Source organism: Prinia subflava, chromosome 19 (assembly GCF_021018805.1).
Source record: "Prinia subflava isolate CZ2003 ecotype Zambia chromosome 19, Cam_Psub_1.2, whole genome shotgun sequence".
Lineage (NCBI taxonomy): Eukaryota > Metazoa > Chordata > Aves > Passeriformes > Cisticolidae > Prinia > Prinia subflava.
The window spans coordinates 4094826-4115419 of NC_086265.1; the positions used below are offsets into that span (position 1 = coordinate 4094826).

The window sequence follows — 20594 nt, forward strand, 5'->3', positions numbered from 1 at the left end:
GAACCAGGTCCCCCCTGAGCCTCCTTTTCTCCAGGCTGAGCCCTCCCAGCTCAAGAGCCCAAGGCTCTCCTGTGACCTTGGGGACAACTCTCAGGGCACAATGTCCTGGCCCTGGCCCAGCTCTGCTGAGCTGCAGCCTCGTCTCAACTCCCTCCTAAAGTCAAGCCCTGCTTAGTGACACACGAGGGTCACCCCAGTACCTCCCTCTGTCTCAGCCCTCCAGAAAGAACTGCTGTGGGTGGAGAGAGGGAGCAGCTGGGAGCACCCCAGTAAATTTAATCTCTCCATCATGTTAAGTGTAGTAGCTTGATTTATTTCTCCTTGCAATCCAAACAATGCCAGCTTTGGTCTCAAAACAGTAGTGAGATTTCTTTCCCCCTCAGCTGGAAAAAAAAGGAAATACTATAAATCCCTCCCCAAGCTGATTTATGGAGCATTCATGAAGAATTTATATTGCAAAGGATTTTATTAAATTAAACTTGAGAAACCTCTTGATTCCTGAGGTTCAGTCCCAGAGCTGGAGCTCTCGTAAAACTGGATGGAGCAGGCAGAGGGAATGGCTGAGGTGACACTGCAGCTGATGGGACCATCCAAATCCAGAGCATTTGTCACTGGGATGTGTTCCAGGCCGAGGCTTGGAAAATTACTCCATGAAAAATGTGCATTAACAAGAGCCATGAAATATCTGCCTCAAACCCAGGTGAGTGATGAGGCAGGGGATCTGTTAGTGCTGGGTATTCCTCACTCGTTCCTGGGCATTCCTCACTGGCCAAAAAGGGACACAGAGCCAGAGATTCTTTGCAGAACATGATTAAGGTTGGTTCTACTCAAATAATTGAACGGGGGAAGGGGCAGGATGGATTTAAAGCTGCCCCACTAAAAGCAGGACAAGCCCTGGATGGGCATCACCACCTTGGAGTCACTGGGAGGAAAGATTACAACAACCAGGGTTCACATGGATTCTTCCCTAGTTGTATTTCCAAGCTGGAGGCAGCTTGGACTTGAGTGCAAAGCTGGAATTGTCTGTGTGATGTGGGTGTGAGCTCGCTCCAGCCTGCCCTGCTGAGGAGCAACGTTCCAGGGTCAGCAGGGACACCCTGGAGGAACTCTGGGGGTGCTGCCCCTCTCACCCAGCTCCAGCAGGGCCCTGATCCTCATCCCAACCCCTTTTCCTGCAACCTCCTGCTGCTCCCAAACCCTGGGCTCTGCTCCTCCAGCTGTTCCTGCAGCTGATCCCACCATTCCAAGGGACTGCTCCACATGGAGACAACCCCAGCACAGGGATTTGGCCTTTCCTGCTTCACCCCTCCATCCCGTGAGCCCTGCTCCTGGCAGGGGATGCACTGGATTGTCAGCACAGACATTCCTCACATGCACAACAAGAGGCAGCCAGAGCCAAGGAATTCTTGGTGCATTCCTGTGAATCTGCACAGCTCAGCTCCAGCCAGAGCTGATGGATCAGAAGGGACTTGGAGCAGCAAAGCACACAGGGCTCGGTGCTAAAATGTGACAGTTTGTGGCCCTTTGGTAGAAGGAAATTCACATTTATTATTTCAGAGCTGTGGACACAATTCCCAAACGCCTCCAGCTGCTGCTCCATATGAGCACTGTGACTTCAGAGGAGGAGCTGATTGTTTTCCCTTCATCATCCCTCAGAGTCCTGTCAGAGCCTTCCCACAGCACCTGCTGCTGCCCAGGGAAATGAAGGCATCTCCAAAACGTTACTGGAATTCTGCTGCCTCAACTCCCTCCAGAGCCATCCCCACATGGGATGTGTGCTCCAGGCCCAGGGAACACAACAGGTGTGTTTGGGTTCCTTCCAACTCAGGATATTCTGTAATTCTGTTCCTCTCTGGATTTATCAATGAGGTCCTGGTTATTTCACATGGAAATCCTTGGCAGCTCCCGTTTCCAGTCCAGGCTTGTTCTCTCTCCCTTCCATGATGGACAAAAGCAGTCAAGTGGATTTAGTTTTCCATGATCAAGGAAAAAAGACATTCCAGCTCCCAGCTATGGCTCAGGTTTTATGTAGATTTTCTCTTCCTTTCCTTCCTTCATTGCAGCATAACGTGCCAGGACAAAGAGATAATCACTGAGCCTGGAAAGCAAGGGGAAAGCAGGAAAACCAGTGATCTTATTCCAGAAGAGAAGCTTGTTGAGAAGCAAAACCCCCAGTTTTATCCCCAGAACTAAGGGAACATTCCAGTGGGACAGGGCAATGGTTTGGGGTTTTATTTTTTTACCTGTTTAAATACTTGGCCACGTTTGGATCTGCTTCCCCTGCTTGGACTAAAGGGACCACGCTGGGAAAAGCAAAGGGAAATGCTGGTGTTTAATTTCCCAGCTGAGTGCACAAAGGCTGGAGCCTCTTCCCACCCCAAACCTTCCCGGGGGTCCCCACTCTGGCTCCTCCAGAAGTGAAGGATCTTTGCTTCCAGAGGGATCTGGGAGGGGTAAATGGTGCCAGAAATGTTTGTGTCTGTCCTGGCAGCCTCTGCTCCTCCTCATCCATGGGAATCACTGAACAGGGACAGACTATTTACAAGGGCCTGGAGTGACAGGATAGAGGGAATGGCTTCCCACTGCCAGAGGGCAGGGTTACATGGGATACTGGGAATAGTTTCTTCCCTGGGAGGGTGGTGAGGCCCTGGCACAGGCTGGCCAGAGAAGCTGTGGCTGCCCCATCCCTGGAAGTGTCCAAAGCCAGGCTGGATGAGGCTGCAGAATCCCAAAAGGTTTGGGTTGGATGAACCAGCTATGGGGAAGGAAGAACAGAGCCTGGCCTTGTGCCTCCTGCACTCCTGGAATTGGACTAAACAAACAAAATCTTAGCTTGAGCCCCAAGCCTGGCCCAGCCCTGCTTTGCTGTCCCTGGGGTGCCCCATCCCCTGTCCTCAGGGTGATCCCAGCACAGCACTCACCACCTCTCAGCCCTGCGGCACACGGCTCGGGAGAAGTGCAGAGCAGCACTGCTCCTGCCTCCGGACTGGAACAGCAAGGAAACACCACTCAGTGTCTGCCCCAGCAGGGACAGTCCCCCCTGTGAGGGCTCAGCACTCCTCACACCCATGGGACTGATCCCTGTGCCGTGGCCAGGCAAGGCAGGGATACCCCAGTGCAGCAGAGTGGGGAAATGCAACTCCCAGCTCCTTGTCTCTGCTTTTCTCTTGGCTGCTGTGGAAATAGAAATAGCAGCCTCCCAGGCTGTTTTCCCCTGGTAAGCAGTGGAGCAGGGCTACCCCAAGGAAGTGAGGGGCACAGGCAGCACCTACAGGCAGGATGAAGGCTCTGAGGGGAGGGAGCTGCTCTGAGTAGCTGTCAATCCACTGCTCCAGCTCCAGGACGGGCTTCTCGCTGAACGAGGTTCGTTCTACAGAGGGGAAAGAAGAATCGGCTGAAAAAAAAGCGATTCAGACAACAAATCAAACTCTTCATTTTGCTTTCTTGCATCAGCAGGTCCTAAGACACCAAATACATCCCTCAGCATCCCAGCACCACCCACACCAGGCTGTGCCCAAGACCTGCCAGCCCAGGAAAGGCCAGACTTACTCCTGTGAGCCTCCCTGGCCGAGGAGAGCGGCGTGGCGAGGTTGGAGCCCACATCCTGCAGCATGCACTGCACCTGGGCAAAAATCACAGCTGCTGTCACCCCCAGCCATGGCTTTTTGCATTCCTGTGCTCAGCAGAGCTGATCAGCCAAACTGCAGGCTGCCCAGGCAGGACCTGTGTCACTGCTCGTGGTTTGTTTGTGCCCCAGTTTCAAACCTGGAGCTCTGTTACAACAAAACTCATGTTTATAATGTGAATCTGACTTAGAATAAACCTAGAGATGAATCTGCCCAAAATTAATAACTTGATCTACCAGCATCCTTCTTGGTTAAAGAAATTTACCTCCTAGACAGCAATCAAGGGAATTTTAAAAGATTTCTGTACTGAAACACTAAATGGACTGAATTCCTCTGTGTCCATCGGAGCACTGTGGCTAAAATTAAGGAGTTCATGTTTTAATAGCACAGGCAAGGCACTGCACTGGATGAAGATTATCATTAATACTCACTTTATGAAGCTGATCGACAAATGTGTGGCCCTTCTCACTGCTAAACTCACCAGCCAGCCTTAGTTTGAGAAAAAACAAACAAACAAACAAAACAGAGTTAGCTGGGAATTAAGAAATCACAGCAAACGTGATTTCCCATGTGATTTGGATACTCCCAGGCGGTCCTTACCCGATGGCCGAGCTCAGCTCGTCCGTGGCTCCCAAGGCCTCGAAGATCGGGTCGCCCTTCGGCCGCCGCTCCCCGGTGAAGGTGCTGGAGAATCCTTTGGGAAAGGCGGGAGGCGCTCAGGGCTCCGGGGGGGAGCTCAGCCCGCGGCCTCCGGGGCCCCCCGGGCTCTACCTGAGTCTCCCGTCTTCGTGTAGATCTTCGGGGCCCGCTCGGGAGCGCCGCGGTCGGAGCTGCGGAGGCACAAACCGTGAGGGGACACCGGGGGACACCGCGAGGGGAGGAACGACACCGTGACGGGGTCCCGGCCCTTCCGAGCTCACCTGCCCGCCCCGCTCCGCCACCGCCGCCCCGCCATCCCCGCCGGCCCCCGCAGTCCCCGCGCCGCCGCCGCCGCCGCCCGCCGCCACATCCCTGCCGGCCGCCGTCGCCGCCGCGCCGTGACCCCGCGCGGCCACCGTCCCGCCCTCAGCCCACGCTGTCACCCCAGCGCCGCGCCACCCCGCAACGCCCCCTTCCCATTGGCCGCCAGTAAGTCCCGCCCCCGAAGAACGCCCGGCTATTGGTCGGGCGCAGGGAGGCGGGGCAGGGCGCGGCCCCGATTGGTGCGTGGGGCTGTCAGTCGGCGCGGGCCGGGCGGCAGTGGCGATGTGGGCGCGGGAGCTGGCGGTGTCGGCGCCGGGGAAGGTGATCCTGCACGGGGAGCACGCCGTGGTGCTGGGCAAGGTGAGGGCACGACGGGCAAAGTGAGGGGCGCCCGGCTCGCTAAGGGCTGTCCGGCACCGCTGACCCCCGTTCTCCGCCCGCAGGTGGCCCTGGCCGTGGCGCTGGACCTGCGGACGTTTCTCCGCCTGCGGCCCGGCGCTGAGGGCCGGCTGAGCGTCTCCCTGCCCGGCGTCGGCGTCCGGAGGAGCTGGGACACCCCCGGCCTCCGGGCTCTGCGGGGGCGGATCGCAGGCAAGGGCCAGGGGGAGGAGCCGCTGCCCCGGGGCTGTGAGGGGCTCTCGGTTCGGTGACCGTGCTGGGACTCCCCTCATGAGGTGGCCTTGCAGAACCCCCGTGGGGTGACTGCAGGGACCCCCGTGCGGTTGTTTGTCCCCGCTGCAGCGTGTCAGGGCCTCGCTGTCCTCGCTCCGCTCACTGACCTGTCCCCGCACCTCTCAGTTATTTATATTCCCCGTGTGCCCCGTGTGACTCCGCTGATGCTCAGGTGTCCGTGCGTGGCCCTGTCCCCTCCTGTTTTGGGTTCCAGGGAATTGTTCCGGTGCTGTTGTAGCTCGGGCCAGGCTGTGACACAGGCAGGAGCCAGCCTGGGCCCACATCCCGGTGTGTTACAGGTGGCGGCCAAACAGGAGCCTCTCTGAAGCTGCTCAGAGATGGAAGCTCCTGGGGAAATCAGGGATACAGGGCTTGTTTTCCTGCCTCTCTGTCCCACACCAGCCCTCACAGGAATTTCTGCAGCACCTTGTACTTGGCTGGAGCCCCAGCATATCCCCATTCCAAAATCCACATTCTTTCATGAAGGGTTTGTGACTTGCCATGTTTTCCATAGTGATAATGGATGGATTCACTGGGAGGTGTAGGCAGGGAAACAGCTGGAGGTGTGGAGTGTGGAATCACTGGGATTTTGGAGTGGCTGGTGGAGATTTTGCTTTTATTTTATCATGAATCCTCAGGTAGAGCCTGAAATTGGTCCCAGCTGTTTCTGCCTACTGTAACAGAAGGTTTTGTTGTACATACTGCTCTCAGTGTAACAATTCCCTGGTTTTTAAGTGTTTAAACTCTCCCCTGCTTGCTTCCATAGCTGACTTTGATGAATCCAAGTCCCCCAGCGTAGAACAGCTGGATGCACTGAGGGAGTTTGCTGGAATTGCTGCTGGAGCCTCAGCTCCAGAAAGCCTTGCTACTCTTGCCTTCCTGTATATGTGCCTGGCTATTTCTGCTAAGTATGGGTAAGGCTCTGCTCCTGCCCCAAAATTTTGGTGGTGGGTGGGTGCCTCAGGCAGATGAGCTGGGAGTCTCTGCTCTCAGTTTGTTTTGAGGGCTGAAACCAGAGCAGTTCATGTCACAACACAGACACCCCTCCCTCCAGCAGGCAGCTCCTCTCATCCTGGCTTAGGCTGGAAAATCAGAAATAAACTGTGAATTTGTTGTCTGAACTATGTGTGATCTCTTTATCTCCCTAAAACTCTTGAGAACTTGAGGCTGTCCCAGTTCCCAGCCTTGCCCAGCACTGTCGATGATCTCGGTGTGGCTGGGTGGGTGCTCAGGGCAGTGACAGAAACGAAAGCAGAGCCCAACTTCCATATTTCCATCCAAGAAACCCAAGGGTAAAGAACTGGGACGTGCAGCTGCATTGTGGTTTTCCTGCAATCTCAGGGTGGCACTGTCACTCCAGCAGCACTGAAAAGCTCCTGGGCTTGATTTTGGGGTCTGTAACACAACCCAGGTGTGCTCAGTGGAGCAAAAGAACGTGGATATGTCTGTGTTCCAACTTCCCCACCAGCCTCTTGCTCCAGTGGGATGTCACTGTGCAATTACTTTATTTACAAATATGTTTAAAAGGGGCTCTTTATGGTGCTGCTTAACTATTTAGTTCCCAAATGCCCCTGCCAGCAGCCTGACAAGCTGTGCCAATCATGGATCCAGCTCAGGAAGGCTTTATTCCAGCACAATGGCTTGGCCAGGCTGCTCCTTTCAGGAATGAGCCCTCCTGAAGCCCCTGTGTGTCAGCTCTATGTGCTGATGTTGCCAGTTCTCAACCAGCTTTCCCTGTGTTGGGTTCTAATCAGCCTCCTTTGCCTGTTTAATGTTGTGTGGAGGTGGAATCCAGGGTGGTTGTGTCAGTGCCTGCGTGTCTGTGTTCCAGGGATGTTCCCAGCGTGGATATCCAGGTGTGGTCGGAGCTGCCCACGGGAGCAGGGCTGGGATCCAGTGCTGCCTATGCTGTGTGCCTGGCTGCAGCCCTGCTCATGGTGTGTGGAGCCATCTCCTGCCCGCTGCAGGAGGGAGAATCCACGGCCAGGTAAGGAATTCCAGCCTGGCATGCACAGCTCTGCTCCCTGTGCCCCACCTTTCTGTTTACCTGCACTGATTCTGCAGAATTCTGCCACATCTGCCAGTCTCTCTTGGCTGTCACCACAAGTGACACCCTGAGCCTGTCTCCTGTCCCTGCCCAGTGTTCCCAGCCCTGTTCCAGACTTTGTAAAACTCCCCCTGTTTCCCTTGTTCAGGGTCAGATAAACATACCTAAAAAGGGGGGAAAAAAACCCTTTATTTTTTCAATTGAATAAAACACTGAATTTTTTCAACCTCGGTTTCTTCTGTCTCTGAGCATCTTCCAGGTTTGCTTTGAGTCCTTGAGGATCCTTTCTAGGTTTTTTTTTTTCATTTCCCGTGAATTCTCTTCTACATGTGCTACATTTCCTCCTGATCTCCTGTCTTTCCCTTTTATCAGTACCTGGTTGAAGAGAGTTTCTTTCCATCTGCCCTTGGAGCTCCCCTTTGGAAGCCTGGAGTTCTGTGCCCCTTTGAGAGGGGGCTCTGTTTGAAGCTGTTAAAAATCAAAGCTGGAGGGGCAGAACCTCTGTTGTGTTGGATTTTGTGTGAGACAGCAAGGGAGGTGGCTCTGTGTCCTGCTTCTGAACCAGAACTTGCAGCCTGACCCAGAAACAGGTTCTTGTTGGGAGCACTTTGTCTCCTGTGCTCGAGCAAATCTCCCAAATTGGGGAACAAAAGGGCAGCTCCAAGCAGTGCAGCGAGGATGTCTTCATTCCCTGCTCGCCCTCTGTGGCTTCAGCATGGATCCAGCATAATTCCTGCCTTCCAGCTGGTGTGCAGAGAGCTGGGGGTGTCAGACTTCAGAAGGGTTTTGCTTCCTGTGGCAAGAAAAGAACAGCGGGGTAGAAAGGCTCCTGTGTCGGGAGGAATTGCAGCCTCTCAAAGAGGATTAAAAACAAGTGGTTTTACTCCTGTTCCTGAGCCTGCTGGAGTGAGCTGTCTGCTGAGTGCTCCCACGTTAAATCCTGGCAGGTGGAATGCAAGGTGTTAGGACGTGGATAAAGACATTCAGCCGAGGCCCAGGGAAGCAGGAGTGAAGGGGAATGGTTTCTGGATAGCAGGTGGCTCTTGGAATTCCTGCCTTGCCTTGCAATGTGCTGCAAGGCTTTTCCAAAATGTGGATTTGTGCCTGTGCTCCAGCATGGAATTCCTGTTGAATGGAGTTGTGGTGTGCAGGGAGGGTCAGAGGTGTGTTTTTCTGCTGACTGTGAGCAGGATTAGATGGGATACAGGGAATTCCTCCCTCTGAGGGTGGTGAGGCCCTGGCACAGCCTGCCCAGGGAAGCTGTGGCTGCTCCTGGATCCCTGGAAGTGTCCAAGGGCAGGCTGGGCAAGGCTTGGAGTAACGTGAGAGAGAGGAGAGTGCCCCTGCCCAACCAGGGCCTCACCACCCTCACAGGGAAGAATTTTTTCCTAGTATCCAATCTAAACCTGTCAATCTTTGTCAACTTAAAGCCATTCCCCCTTGTCCTGTCATTCCAGGCCCTTGTAAATAATCTCTCTCCATCTTTCTTGTAGCCCCTTCAGGCACTGGAATTAGGTGACCCCAAAGCTTCTCCTCTCCAGGCTGAGCAATCCCAACTCCCTCAGCCTTTCCAGCGTGTGTGGTACCACACCCTCTTTGGTGAGGTGGGGATGAGCCTGGACTTGAATTCCATTAAATCTGATCTTCACCAGGGATCTTCCCCCTGAACCTGATTCCTCCCTATCCACTGGTTTGGAGTGGTTTGTGTTGGAGTTGTTTCCTTGCCTTCCAGGTGGACAGAAGAAGAGCTGACACTGATTAACAGCTGGGCCTTCCGAGGGGAGCAGGTGATCCATGGCAATCCCTCGGGTGTGGATAATGCTGTTGGCACCTGGGGTAGGTGTGTTTGCTGCCTCCTGGGCAGAAACTCCCAAATTCAGGTCCCTGTTTTGGCCTGAGCACAAGAAATCCTTCCCCTTTCTCAGTTTGCCCCAACTGTGAGCTGGGCCTGGAGCCAGCTGGAATGTTGGGAACTGGCTGCAGAAACACCAGAGCTCTGTCCCCTCCCCAGGCAGGTGCCACAGGGCAGAGACCTCGCTGCAAATAACTGATATTTAAACATTCTGCAGTGAACAAAGAAACCTAATCCTATCCCAGGGATAATGCAGGGGAAAATGCAGTTGGACAGCTGTCATTTAGTTTCAATTAGCAGAGACTTCCCAGTGTTTTGAAAGTGTCCTTGGAGACTGTTAATAATCTTTCTAATGAGACCTAATGGCAGTGCCTCTGTGAGGGTAGGAGCCAAGTGAGACATTCCTTCTGGACAATGAAATTCCGTGCTGCAGGATGGCTGCTGACACCAGTGCCCATGTTCAGTCCATGGAATCCCATGTGCTTGGCTCTGCCGCGGGGAATCGCTGCTGGATTCTCTTTTCTCAGGAAAGGTTTCATGCTGGCCAAACTCTTTGCCTTTTCAAAAATTATTTGATGTGATCCTGGAGGAGAGGAGAGCAAAGGGAAAGGCCTTGGGTTAAGCATGTCCAGCCAGACCCTCTCATTAAGGCAGCAGGGTGAGGCAGGGCCGTGCTGCTGGAGAACATGGTTCATTTAGCTGGTGTTTCTTGCAATTACTGTCACAGGCTCTGGGTGAGGTTCTGAAGATGAAAGACCTTCTGTGTTATCTCTCAGCTCGCTCTCTACTGAGACAATACATGTATTTTACTTTAGGTGGAGCCCTGAGATACCAAGCAGGAAAAATCACACCATTAAAGAGGTAATATTGGAGTTTAAAAATAACCCTCACACACGGTGGGTGGAACATGTCAGAGAGGCTCTGGGTGGGTGTTGGAGGGTGTGAGGATGATGGGTGATGGCTGGAGTGTGGGAAGGGCTCTGCAGCCCCATTTTGGGTGTGGACAGCCTCAGTTGGTGGGGTGGATGGGGACAATAAAACGTTTGGTCATTATCTGACATTAGATGAACACAGCACAAAGGATCAATATTAATTTCATGGCATTATGGGCAGCAGGAATGGATCTGCTCCTGGCAGCAAATGACATTGTGGGGAGGGGGAACTTTGTGCTTACCTGGTGGTGGGGAAAAACCCATTGGCAGAGAGAAATCTGGGTTGTGTGTTCCCTCTGCCTCCTGCCAGAGAAGTATAATCTGACTCCATTAAAATCTTCCACAGTGCATGAAATTGCTCTATTAGCAGTTAATGGCCACTGCTGGCTACTCTTGTAGAGAGTATTTCAAAGGAAAAAATTTGCTTGAAAAACATGGATTTTAGTAAATACATTACAGTCCTATTTATAGCTCTAGTACACTTGTTCCTTGTATCCAGGAGGAACAAGCCTGAACCCAACCAGCACTGCTGAAGTTTTGTAAAATGAGTGAGGCTCCTTATCTTGGGTTCCTGTTCAAAGAGGCCTTTTGAGGCAGAATAAGCTGTAGCCTTGGGGAGTGTGAAGGAAAGAGGCCAGGAGATGTTCCCTACCCATGGCAGGGGTTTGGAATGAGATGAGCTTTAAGGGCACTTCCAATCCAAAACTCTCTGGGATTCTCTGTGTCTCCTGTTGCTTCCAGGGTGCCCACATTGAGGATCTTGCTGACCAACACAAAAGTCCCTCGGAGCACCAAGGTCCTGGTGGCTGGTGTAAAGGAGAAGATCCTGAAGGTGCAGGTGGTTGTGGGCTGGAGATGTGGGGGAGAACCTTTGGGAGGTAACCCTCATGTGGGACTGCAGATCCCACAGGGATCTTCTGGGACATCTCTCCTGTAGCCACTGTATTCCTGTCTCCCAGCTGCTTGGGAATAAGGTTTCAGCTCATCTCCTCCCTTCCTCCAGCTGAACAGGAATTAAAATCACCAGTTTGCAATCATGAACAGAACAGTTCCTTCCTCTGGCCTCTTTCCTTCTCTTCCTCCCTTTTCTGCAGTCAGGAGCAGGTTCCCATCACCCTGCTCTGGGAATGAGTGAGGAATTGCCCAGCTCAAAGAGACTGGGACCAGTTTCCTCCCAGTGGTATTGGAAGAGCAGCAAGCAGGCACCTCACATTTCTCCTTCCCCCTTTCCAGTTCCCTGCCATAATGAACCCAGTGCTGGACTCCATCGATGCCATTTCTCAGGAGTGCCAAAGTGTTCTGGAAGCGATGCCTGCAAATCCATCACCAGAGCATTACCCTGTGCTGGAGGTAAGGGGCTTGCTCGCCAGTATTTTTAGCCACTGTTACTGTTGAACATCAAAATGTCATTTAAAGAACATTAGGTCTGCAAAAAAAAAAGAAAAAAAAGAAGTGATAGCAGGAAATGTTCAGTTCCAAGCGAAACCGTGGTCTGGGTGTGCTGCTTTTAATGCCCTTCCTGGAGCCAGGAGACAGAAGCTGCTGCTGGTGCCTCTTCCCAGCTGTGTGCAGGGAGGGAGGGGACAGGCCTGGGGCTCTGGGGACCTGTGGCTCTGGAGGGTTTGTTTCTCTTACATTGAGTGCCACAGCTCTGGTAGTTGCTGCCTGTGAAGCAACTGCTCTGTCTCTGCCAGGGCTGGAGTGAGGAGAGCCCAGAGCCACTGGTTTGTGATGGACTGACTGGTTCCCAGCCAGCTCCTGGTGCTCCATGCTCATTCTGGCTCCAGAGAGCCACAGACAGAGCTGTGCCCAGAGCTGACCTGACATTGATGCACGAGGTGCACACAAAGATCTGTTTGTCTTGGCTTTGCTCAAAGAGCAGAGGCTGGGGAAAGGGGGAGGAACAGGCTTCCGAGTGGAAGAAGTGCTGAGAGTGCTGTAATGCTGCTTCACAGCACCGTGGGGGAGGGATGTGTGGCCGTGTCCCAGCCGAGGCAAACCTGGCCTGGCCCTGGGAGCCAACTTGGACATTCAGGAACCATTTGGTACCTTGTTGGCATCTGGATGCCTCCCTTGGCTCTCAGGAGGAGCTCTGCTTGTCCTTGCTCTTGCTCCGGGTTGTTCCCTGGAATAGCAGAGTCCTGCTCCCTTTGCTCCAGGGCGTGGGGGGATTCTGGACCCCCCCAGTGTGGGCTGAGCTGCCATCAGCTGAGGGAGGTCTGCAGTCTGTTCACAGCACAACCTCACACAACTCCTCATCTTCATTCCACATCCTCAGGCTGCCAGAAGTGTCGGGGGACAGGGAAGAGGGGGGATAATTTGAGTTGTGCTTTGAGATCCTCACGTGGAAAATGCCAAAGCATCCTTGTGTCCCCCACCCAGGAAGCAGCACTGCAGTGAGCAGGTTCATGTCTTGAATCTTGTTGTTTCACCTTGTGCTTGGAGAGCCCACAGAGCTGATTAGATGCAGCACATAGATTTTATAAATACATCTTTTGGGCTGTTTCTGAGATGTGCAGCTCTGGCCAGTGCTGTGTTTGCACCGTGGAACTAGTCTAGTGTGTCATAAGCTGTCATCGGGTTCCTGGCAGATTTTGGATCAGGAGATGACAGGTGTCTTGGATCATCACAGGCAGTGCTGTGCCCTCACTCAGGCATGTAAAGAGGCCTCTGGATGGATGTGTGTCCTGCCCAGCCTGCAATGGGTGGTGGCTGAGCTCTGCCTGCTGCCCACTCCTCCTTCTTCCCACAGTTCCTTAAACACTGGGCAGAAACGCTCTGGAGGGGGAGAGGGATTCTTCCTGCAGTGTCCCCTGCTGTGTGTTGTTGGCAGGATTCCGGGTGGAGCTGAGGGAGGGGGATGTGGCTGACACCTGCCCTGCTGCTCCCTGTGCCCAGAGCCCCTCCCGGCTCACGGGAGCTGCAGGCAGGGAGGAGCTCAGTGCCGCTTGCTGGGGGAGGGAGCACAGGGCTGCTGTTGGGGAGCCTCTGGAGCTGGGGCTGGTCCTGTCCTGGCTGGCTCCTGGCTTGTGGGAAGAGCCACCACAAGCTTTGGAGGTGATGGAGTTGGGCTGTCAGACCAGTGTTGCTGAGAACAACCTTCCTCCCTCGGCCGGTGCTGATGGGCTGTGGGGGTCCTGTGGTACTCAGGGAGCCGCTGTCTGCTCCTGGCCCTGCTCCAGACTTGCTCCAAGCACAGGCCAAGCCCTTCCCTCTGCTCCTGAATTCCCCACCTGTCCTGCTGGGAGGGGAGAAGCTGTAACTTCCACTTCTGTGTGGTGTTGTCCACCCCTTGGGCCGTTTGGACCTTGCTGCTGGGGCAGCTTTCTCCAGGAGTAGCGGGTCTGGCTGGCTGGGAATGTGGCAGGGATGCTCCCACAGCTCTGCCAGGAGGGTGGGCTCGCTCAGAGAGGGGCCTGTGCTGCTCCCAGAGGGAAGGACCCTCTCAACCTCACTCGACCTGGGTGCCAGATTCCCAGCGTGGTGCTGCCGAGGCTCCTGGCTCCCAGCCCTGCCCGTGAGGAGGGAGAAGTGCTGCACAGAGCAAATGAGGGGAGGGCCCTCTGTGCCACCTCTCCAGCGATGCCTCAGCCGTGTCACAAGTCCCTGGCTTTGGCTCTGCTGGATTGATTGCAGAGCAGGGCAGGGTGACAGCCAGGAATGAGAGCTGCTGGCTCAGTGCCCTTCCCACGGCCGGCGAGGGGCCTTGCACAGCCTCCTGCTCAGCACTCGAGTGACAGGGCAGGGGAGAAGCAGTCAGGAGGCATCTGAGAGCTCTGGGATAAATTCCTGCTGGCAGCTTGCAGCGATCAGGATTTTCTTGGAAGGTGCAGGAGCTGTTGTACCCCTGTCATTGTGCAGGTCGTGATGGGGGACAGGGGCACATGAGCAGAGCTCAGACTCTGCCCTGACCTTGCTCCTGGTGCTGGTGGCCAAATTTCTGCAGAAATGAGGTGGTTGTGAAGGGGTGGCTGGCAAGGCAGGGCTGTCACTGCTGTGAAGAGCCTCTGTCTCGACGTGTGCTCATCTCCTCTCTTTGTGGTTGCTTTTAGGAATTCTTTGACATAAACCAACACCACTTAAATGTGCTTGGAGTGGGCCACCCCTCCCTGGACAGGCTGTGCCAGGTGACAGCATCCCACAGCCTGCACAGCAAACTCACCGGGGCTGGTGGGGGTGGCTGTGGCATCACCCTGCTGCCACCAGGTCAGTACAACCCCTTGGGCATCTTCCTCTTCCTCACAGCCCTGGGAGGGTCAGGTTTGGGAGCACAGGAATGGCAGCCAGCCCTGGTCTGGCTCGGGAGGGGTGGGTGGGATGTGTCCCAGCACTGCCTGGCACTGTGGGTTGCAGTGTGTGATCCAGGGCCGATTCAGAGTGTTCATTTAAGTGTGTCAGCCCCTGAGGGCACTGGCCCTGTGCCAGGGGCTGTGTGTGGAGGAGCCATGGCCCTTTCCCTCTCCCTGCAGTGGCCGAGCTGACTCGCTGGCTGCTCTTGCCTTGCTCTTGGCAGACACCTCCCCGCTGGCCGTGGAAGCAGCCAAGCAAGACTTGTGTGCCTGTGGATTTGAATGCTGGGAGACCAAGATCGGGGCCCCCGGGGTGACCCTGCACTCCTGCTCCTCGCTGAGCGCCCGAGTGCTGCACGCGCTCGCCCAGAGCTGAGCTGCTGCCTCTGGCAGGACTGAGCTCCTGGCACTGCGTCCTCGGAGCTTGGAGGAGTTTCCAGATGCCTGGAAACTTCTTTCTCCTCTTCTGTGTGCCTGAGGGCCTCCAGACGTGGGTATGGGAGCCAGTTTGGGGCCTGGTGTCACTGGGATTTGGGACTGTGATGGGGACCTGGGAGCACCCACCCAGTGGTGTTTGAGCAAGGCTCTCAAAATCCTGGTTTGAATTTCCTTCCTCAACTGCTGTGCTAATCCCGAGGGGCAGGAGGAGAGGGGCTTGGCTGGATTCTGGGGTGGATAATGACACTTTGCTGCTTCAGATGCATGTGGTGCCTTCCTCATCCCTGGAGTCCTGTGGGGGCTGGCAAGGTGGATGTGCATGGTGCTTTGACATTTTTGGGAGAGGAGCATCTTTGGCAGCTCAGGGCTTGATGCTCGGGTCTCTGTTTCTTCTGGACCTCATCCCCAGTGAAGAGGAAACCTTTAATACAGCTCTTCCCTGCTATTAATTAAGTGTTGGGTAATTAAAATGCAAGATAAAGCACAATTCTAGTGAAATTACTGGTTTTCACTCTCTTCCATAATCTCTGCCTGGGCTGATAAGCAGAGTCCTGCAGTCAGGCTCTGGTTTTTATTCACATGTGCAAGGTCTGGATCAAACAGCACCTGCAAGGAGGGCAGCTCCAGGCCAAGGACAGGCTTAAAATTCCTCCTTGTAAAAGCTGTTCTCTCACACTTCAGTCTTGAGCCAGCACGTCCCTGACCCTGCCTGGTGCTGGGTTTACTTTGGTGTAATTAAATAGGGGAAAGAAACCTAAACCACGTCCTCAAAAGCTCAGCCATAAGTTGCAGTTGACAAATTCTAAAACCTAAATGCATTTAGACTTATTACACAAATGTAAATGCATTTTTTTACTCCTGAAATTTTAATAAGCTGTGCCACAGAATGAAAGGGAAGTGGCTGAGGGCAGAATCTCTGGGAGTCATGAGATGGCTCTGAGGGACTGTGGTCTCTGCTGTACCTGCCAAAGGGGTTTTATCATCGCTCTGTTTGTCTGGGGTGGGTTTTTTAAGTGGGTTTTTAAGTGTAGCTGTGTTCAAGAATCACTTCACTCAAAGCTGAGTAATGAATTGGCAGAGGTGGGGAACTTGCCTTCTCCTTCCAGCCCAGGGATAAAAAAAATAAACTGTGAGAAGCTGAGATGTTCTAGCTCTAAACTCCCAGCATTGTGGTGACCAGCTTTAGTTCCCTGATCCCATGTAAAACTGTCTCTGGTTTTAATAAATCCATTGCTTTTTTATGTGCAAAGTGTTCTTTGATAATTATGCTGGATACAAAAGGAAAAAAGCACCTTACACTGCTTCAGGAAAGCAGGTCTCAGATGCTGCCTTTCTACATGTCTAATTACAATTCCAATTTGCATCTGAGAGCGGGTTTACACTAATCACAAGTCACAAAGGCTGATAAATAATTTAGCATTTTCTAATACAGTGTAATCAATGTGAGGATCTGGGAGCGTGTTGACTTTAACCACTTACATGTGTCGACTTTGTGATGTTGGCACAAAGAGATGCCAGATCCAGCACGGGGAACTTCCCTTCAAAACAGCACGTCTGGGGCTGAGCCTTGTTGGCTCTGAGGGCTGGGGACCAGAACTGAGGGAAAATGCAAAGAATCCCAGGATCATTCAGGTTGGGAAAGCTTTCCAAGGTCATCAAGTCCAACCTGTGACTGATCCCCACTTCCCCACCCAGCCCAGAGCACTGAGTGTCACATCCAGGCGTTCCTTGGACACCTCCAGGGATGGGGACTCCAAACCTCCCTGGGCAGCCCCTGGCAAGGCCTGCCCACCCTTTCCACGAGGAAATTCCTCCTGATGTCCAACCTGAACCATTTACCTCTGCAGGGTTCCTCCAGCAGTGCTCATCCCGTGGGAGAGTGGAAGGGATTTGGGGCAGGGAGGGTGGTGGCAGTGTCGTGGCAGGAGGGTGACCCGTGCTGGGGTCTGCAGGAGGGGTCCAGGGTGACCCAGGCGCTGCTGGGATCTGCCTGCCCTGTGCCACAGGGACCAGATCTGCCGAAGTCAGCAGCTGGAGCCAGTCCCAGTCTGGAGTGAGCACAGATTTCACATCCATCTGTGAGCACGGGAGTGCCCATCCCGTCCTTTCCAAACTCCTCCTTCACCAGCTCCATCAAACGCTCTGCAGGGGCTTTGCCACACCCAGGGGGACAAACCCCAGGGGTGGCTGGAATGTTTGTGACCCCAGGGGTGGCTGCAATGTTTGTGACCCCAGGGGTGGCTGCAATGTTTGTGACCCACCTTCCACACGGGAATCTCCTCCTCACTTACACCGAGTTACAACCTCCAGCTGTGCCTCCTGACACACAGAAACCACCCCTGTCCCTCCTGGGCTGCTGCCATGGGGTTGATGCCCCACGGGGACACAGAGTGGGGCAGAACGAGGCACAGCCTTGTCTCTCTTGTGTTTTGCTGCTTTGGAAGCAAAACTGAAGCCTGTGGAGCGTGTTCTCCCCACGGAGCAGCCCCTCCTCTCCCCGGCACCCCGCGGGACGGATGTGCAGCAGGGCAGCGATTGCTGCTGAAGGATTAGCCTGGTAATTTGGCTAATTTTTCTTGAGCTTCATTTTTCACATTACGAGCTCTGCAGCAAGACTAACGAGCCTGGCTTTGGCTCTAACAGCCAGCACAGGGATGGGGAGGGGAGGCTGTGCTCCAGCCTGAAGGAGGGACTGAGGAACTGTGGAGCGTGGGGGTCCGGTGGGAGCTGGGGCTCACCAGTGTTTAGTGACAACAAAAAGGAAAACACTTAAAAAACACCTTTTAAAATCTTCCTTCACAGCCAGTGCCCGAGACAGAATCGCTGCCGGGGTGTCTCCCCCATCCCTGGGGAATGTCCCGGTGCCCCGGAGGGCTCCTGCCCTTCCCCAGCACATCCTCCCCCGAGCCGGGACCCCAGCGCGCCCCGCCCGGCCCTGGCAGGCACAGATGGTATTATTGTTTGTTTGCACTCGGTGTCAGCAGTGCCTTCTTTCTGCTCCGCTGGGTAGATGCTGAGGAGGCAGTGACATTATTGGAGATCGCGGAGAGCGCAGGAACAGGGTCAGGGAGAGAGAGGAAATGTCAGAGCGCAGTCACGCAGGGCTGGGGGGCTGCTCACACCCCCGGGGCTCCTGCGGCTCCAGGGGACCCTCCTGGGGACAGGAGGTGGCACTGGGACCCCCTGCATGGCCTGCAGGGCCAGTGCCACATCCTCGGACACACGTGGGGGGTTTGGAGGGTGTGGGGCTCCCCCAGGGTGGGAAAGGACCCCCCCTCCCGAGTGATTTTAAGGGCAATTTGTTCATCTGGCCCCTCCCTTGTCCCTCCGCTTCCCACCCCCAGGGATTTCGGGGCTCCCCCATTTCCAGAGCTCGTGGGGAGCCCGTCCCCCTCTGTCCCTCCCTGTCCCCCCCATCCCTCTCCCCTCCCAGCACGCTGAAGGTTTTGAAAGTTAAGTATTACCGTCTGCTTTGTTGTTGCCTAACTACGACAGACAAATTGAGAACTAGTTGTCAAAATGTCAGTGCACAACAAATCAACATTCAAAATGAGTCTCAGCGCTATGTGGTGTATAATTAAAAAAAAATCCTTTTTAGAAATTTCAGCAAGCGTTGGCTCTGCTTTATATTTGTCTGTGTGATTAATAAAGGCAGCTAATTTTCAGACTTTAAAAACAGCTAGAAAATAGCTCCTAATTACATATTAGGTTCCAAGCGGCCCCCGCTGAGCGAGGCTGGTATTGGTGGGCCAGAGAATTTGGCAGGGGCTTAATTACATTCTGAGCATCATCTAATTTTAGTTAAATGTAATGTAATCAGCAGCAGATGTCTGAAATAAAATATGAATTATGAATATGATGAAATTTCATTCTTGAATAAAAAAGTAATTTGCTATTTAGTTCATTAAAGTCGCAGAGGTTTATTAGGGAGCAGGTACACGGTGTGGCTGGGTTCTATTAAAATGATATTTCAGAGGGAGAAGGAAATTGCATTAAAGGTGCTAAAATATTCTGCCAGGATGCTGTGCCGGGTGGGAATGAACGTTTACAAAAATAACGGAGCCCTGGGCTGGTGCCAGCCCCTGGCTCCAGAGCTTCCGTTTACGCGAGGTGACGTCCCACGTCCTGGGGGGACCTGGGATGGGCTCTGCACCCCCTCTGGGTGCCCTCCTCGCTGGTGGCCTCTGCTATTTCACAGAATCCCAGGATCATTCAGGTTGGGAAATCTTTCCAAGGTCATCAAGTCCAACCTGTGACCGATCCTCACTTTCCCACCCAGCCCAGAGCACTGAGTGCCACATCCAGGCGTTCCTTGGACACCTCCAGGGATGGGGACTCCAAACCTCCCTGGGCAGCCCCTGCCAAAGCCTGACCACCTTTTCCATGAGGAAATTCCTCCCTTGAGGCCATGGGGACAAGGCACCCTGGCACACACTGAGCTGGGATCCGTGTGCCTTATTCCAGCTTGGCCAGGAAAACAAAGCCTGAATTCTCGTGTCAGTGGATCCTCCCGGGACACCATCTCCTGGACACTCCCTGCAGCATCCTCTGCAGTTTCAGCTCTCAAGTTGAAATTGCTTTTCTCTATCCCTCAGTGGCCCAGGCTGACAGATAAGCATCTCCTGGTGAGGGGGAAGGATGGCGTGTTCATTATTTCCTTGTGTTACAGATCCCGTCATTTTAATCCCTCCTGGATGCTGGGCACCAATTTCCAGCCCTGCCAACTTCCAGGGTGCTCTCCAAGAAAACCCCGGGGCCGATTCATCCTGCAGGGCAGGAAATCCTGGGCACATCCTGGCAGCTCTGGTGCTGGTGCTGTGGCATAGCCGGGCTGCCACACTCGCCAGAGTGGGTTCACCATCCTCCCTCTTCTATTCATCAAGGGCATGACAGCTAAAATTCATTTGAAGATGAAGAAAGTGCCGGCTAATCCTTTCTGGGAGACAGTGATAGACTGGCGGCTCGGGAAGAATTGCACAGCAGTAATGAAATTAGGCTAAAACTGCTGGTGGATAGCAGATAATTGCCCTTGTCTGTCACGAGGAATAACATCTCCCAAATCCAACACAATGATTGTTAAAGTTGCAGGAATTTATTTTATTTATTTCGTGGGCTCGGGGTTGGCTTTCCGAAGGTCTTTCCCAGGAAAATAAAGGAGCGGGAGCTGCGCGCTCTCCTCCTGCCTTCCCCAGGTGCTTCCACCACCACGGCAGCTTGTTAGCCCTGACGAAGCAGCATCCACGATGATAAGGACACCCCACTGGGGCCACTCCCGAGGAGCAGGAGCTGAACCAGCTGCTTGGAGAAGCTGCTGGAAGTGCCGGTCCATCCCCAGCTCTCCCTGACGTTCTGGTGCTTTCCAGGAGGAATCCATCCGCTGACACTGGGTGCCTGCCTGGTGCTGGGGTGGGTCCCAGTGCCACGGTGGCCACACAAGTCCTGGCCCCGTGTCTGGACTGACCAGCAGCCATTTGTTTTGTAATTGATGGGGCGGTGGCAGCCCGGCGCGGGTGAGTGACTGCGCCGGCCGGCGACGGCGATGTTTTATCCGCCGGGGCTGGCACGGGTAATTTACTGTGCTCGGCAATAACATATTTCACTTCCCGTCTCCCAGATGAAGATTACTTGTGTTTGAAAGTGCCTGAACACACACTCAATTCTGCTTAAACGCTCGCAGCCAGCCGAGCGCGGCTCGGCCCCGAACGGGGTGGCACAGGGACGAGGATGGGGACAAGGATGGGGACGAGGATGGGGACAGGGATGGGGACAGGCTGG

The 20594-nt window shown here is 54.1% G+C and overlaps 2 protein-coding genes across 7 annotated transcripts; one reads left to right on the plus strand and one right to left on the minus strand.

Annotated features, from left to right (window-relative positions):
* Positions 1-318: 318 nt before the first annotated feature.
* Positions 319-4701, minus strand: MMAB (metabolism of cobalamin associated B). 2 transcript variants are annotated; one of them, XM_063415884.1, is made up of 9 exons: positions 4547-4699; positions 4398-4456; positions 4227-4320; positions 4058-4115; positions 3550-3622; positions 3273-3370; positions 2922-2986; positions 2244-2303; positions 326-2098 (listed from the first exon to the last, which is right to left on the minus strand). In XM_063415884.1, exons 1-9 carry the CDS (start codon positions 4633-4635, stop codon positions 2011-2013), a joined length of 684 nt encoding a protein of 227 aa, XP_063271954.1. In that variant the 5' UTR covers positions 4636-4699; the 3' UTR covers positions 326-2010. The 2 variants fall into 2 exon arrangements, with proteins under 2 accessions (XP_063271955.1, XP_063271954.1); XM_063415885.1 differs by lacking the exon at positions 2244-2303 and having other exon boundaries at positions 319-2098; positions 4547-4701.
* A 92-nt stretch (positions 4702-4793) lies between these two features.
* On the plus strand, positions 4794-19782 carry MVK (mevalonate kinase). 5 transcript variants are annotated; one of them, XM_063415876.1, is made up of 10 exons: positions 4794-4949; positions 5033-5180; positions 6028-6175; positions 7093-7248; positions 9041-9144; positions 9976-10021; positions 10834-10924; positions 11326-11442; positions 14145-14298; positions 19489-19782. In XM_063415876.1, the coding sequence occupies exons 1-10, from the start codon at positions 4872-4874 to the stop codon at positions 19707-19709; spliced, it is 1263 nt and encodes a 420-aa protein (XP_063271946.1). In that variant the 5' UTR covers positions 4794-4871; the 3' UTR covers positions 19710-19782. The 5 variants fall into 5 exon arrangements, with proteins under 5 accessions (XP_063271946.1, XP_063271947.1, XP_063271951.1 ...); XM_063415877.1 differs by lacking the exon at positions 19489-19782 and adding an exon at positions 17622-18164; XM_063415881.1 differs by lacking the exon at positions 19489-19782 and adding an exon at positions 14606-16068 and having other exon boundaries at positions 5033-5205; positions 6056-6175.
* Positions 19783-20594: the final 812 nt, after the last annotated feature.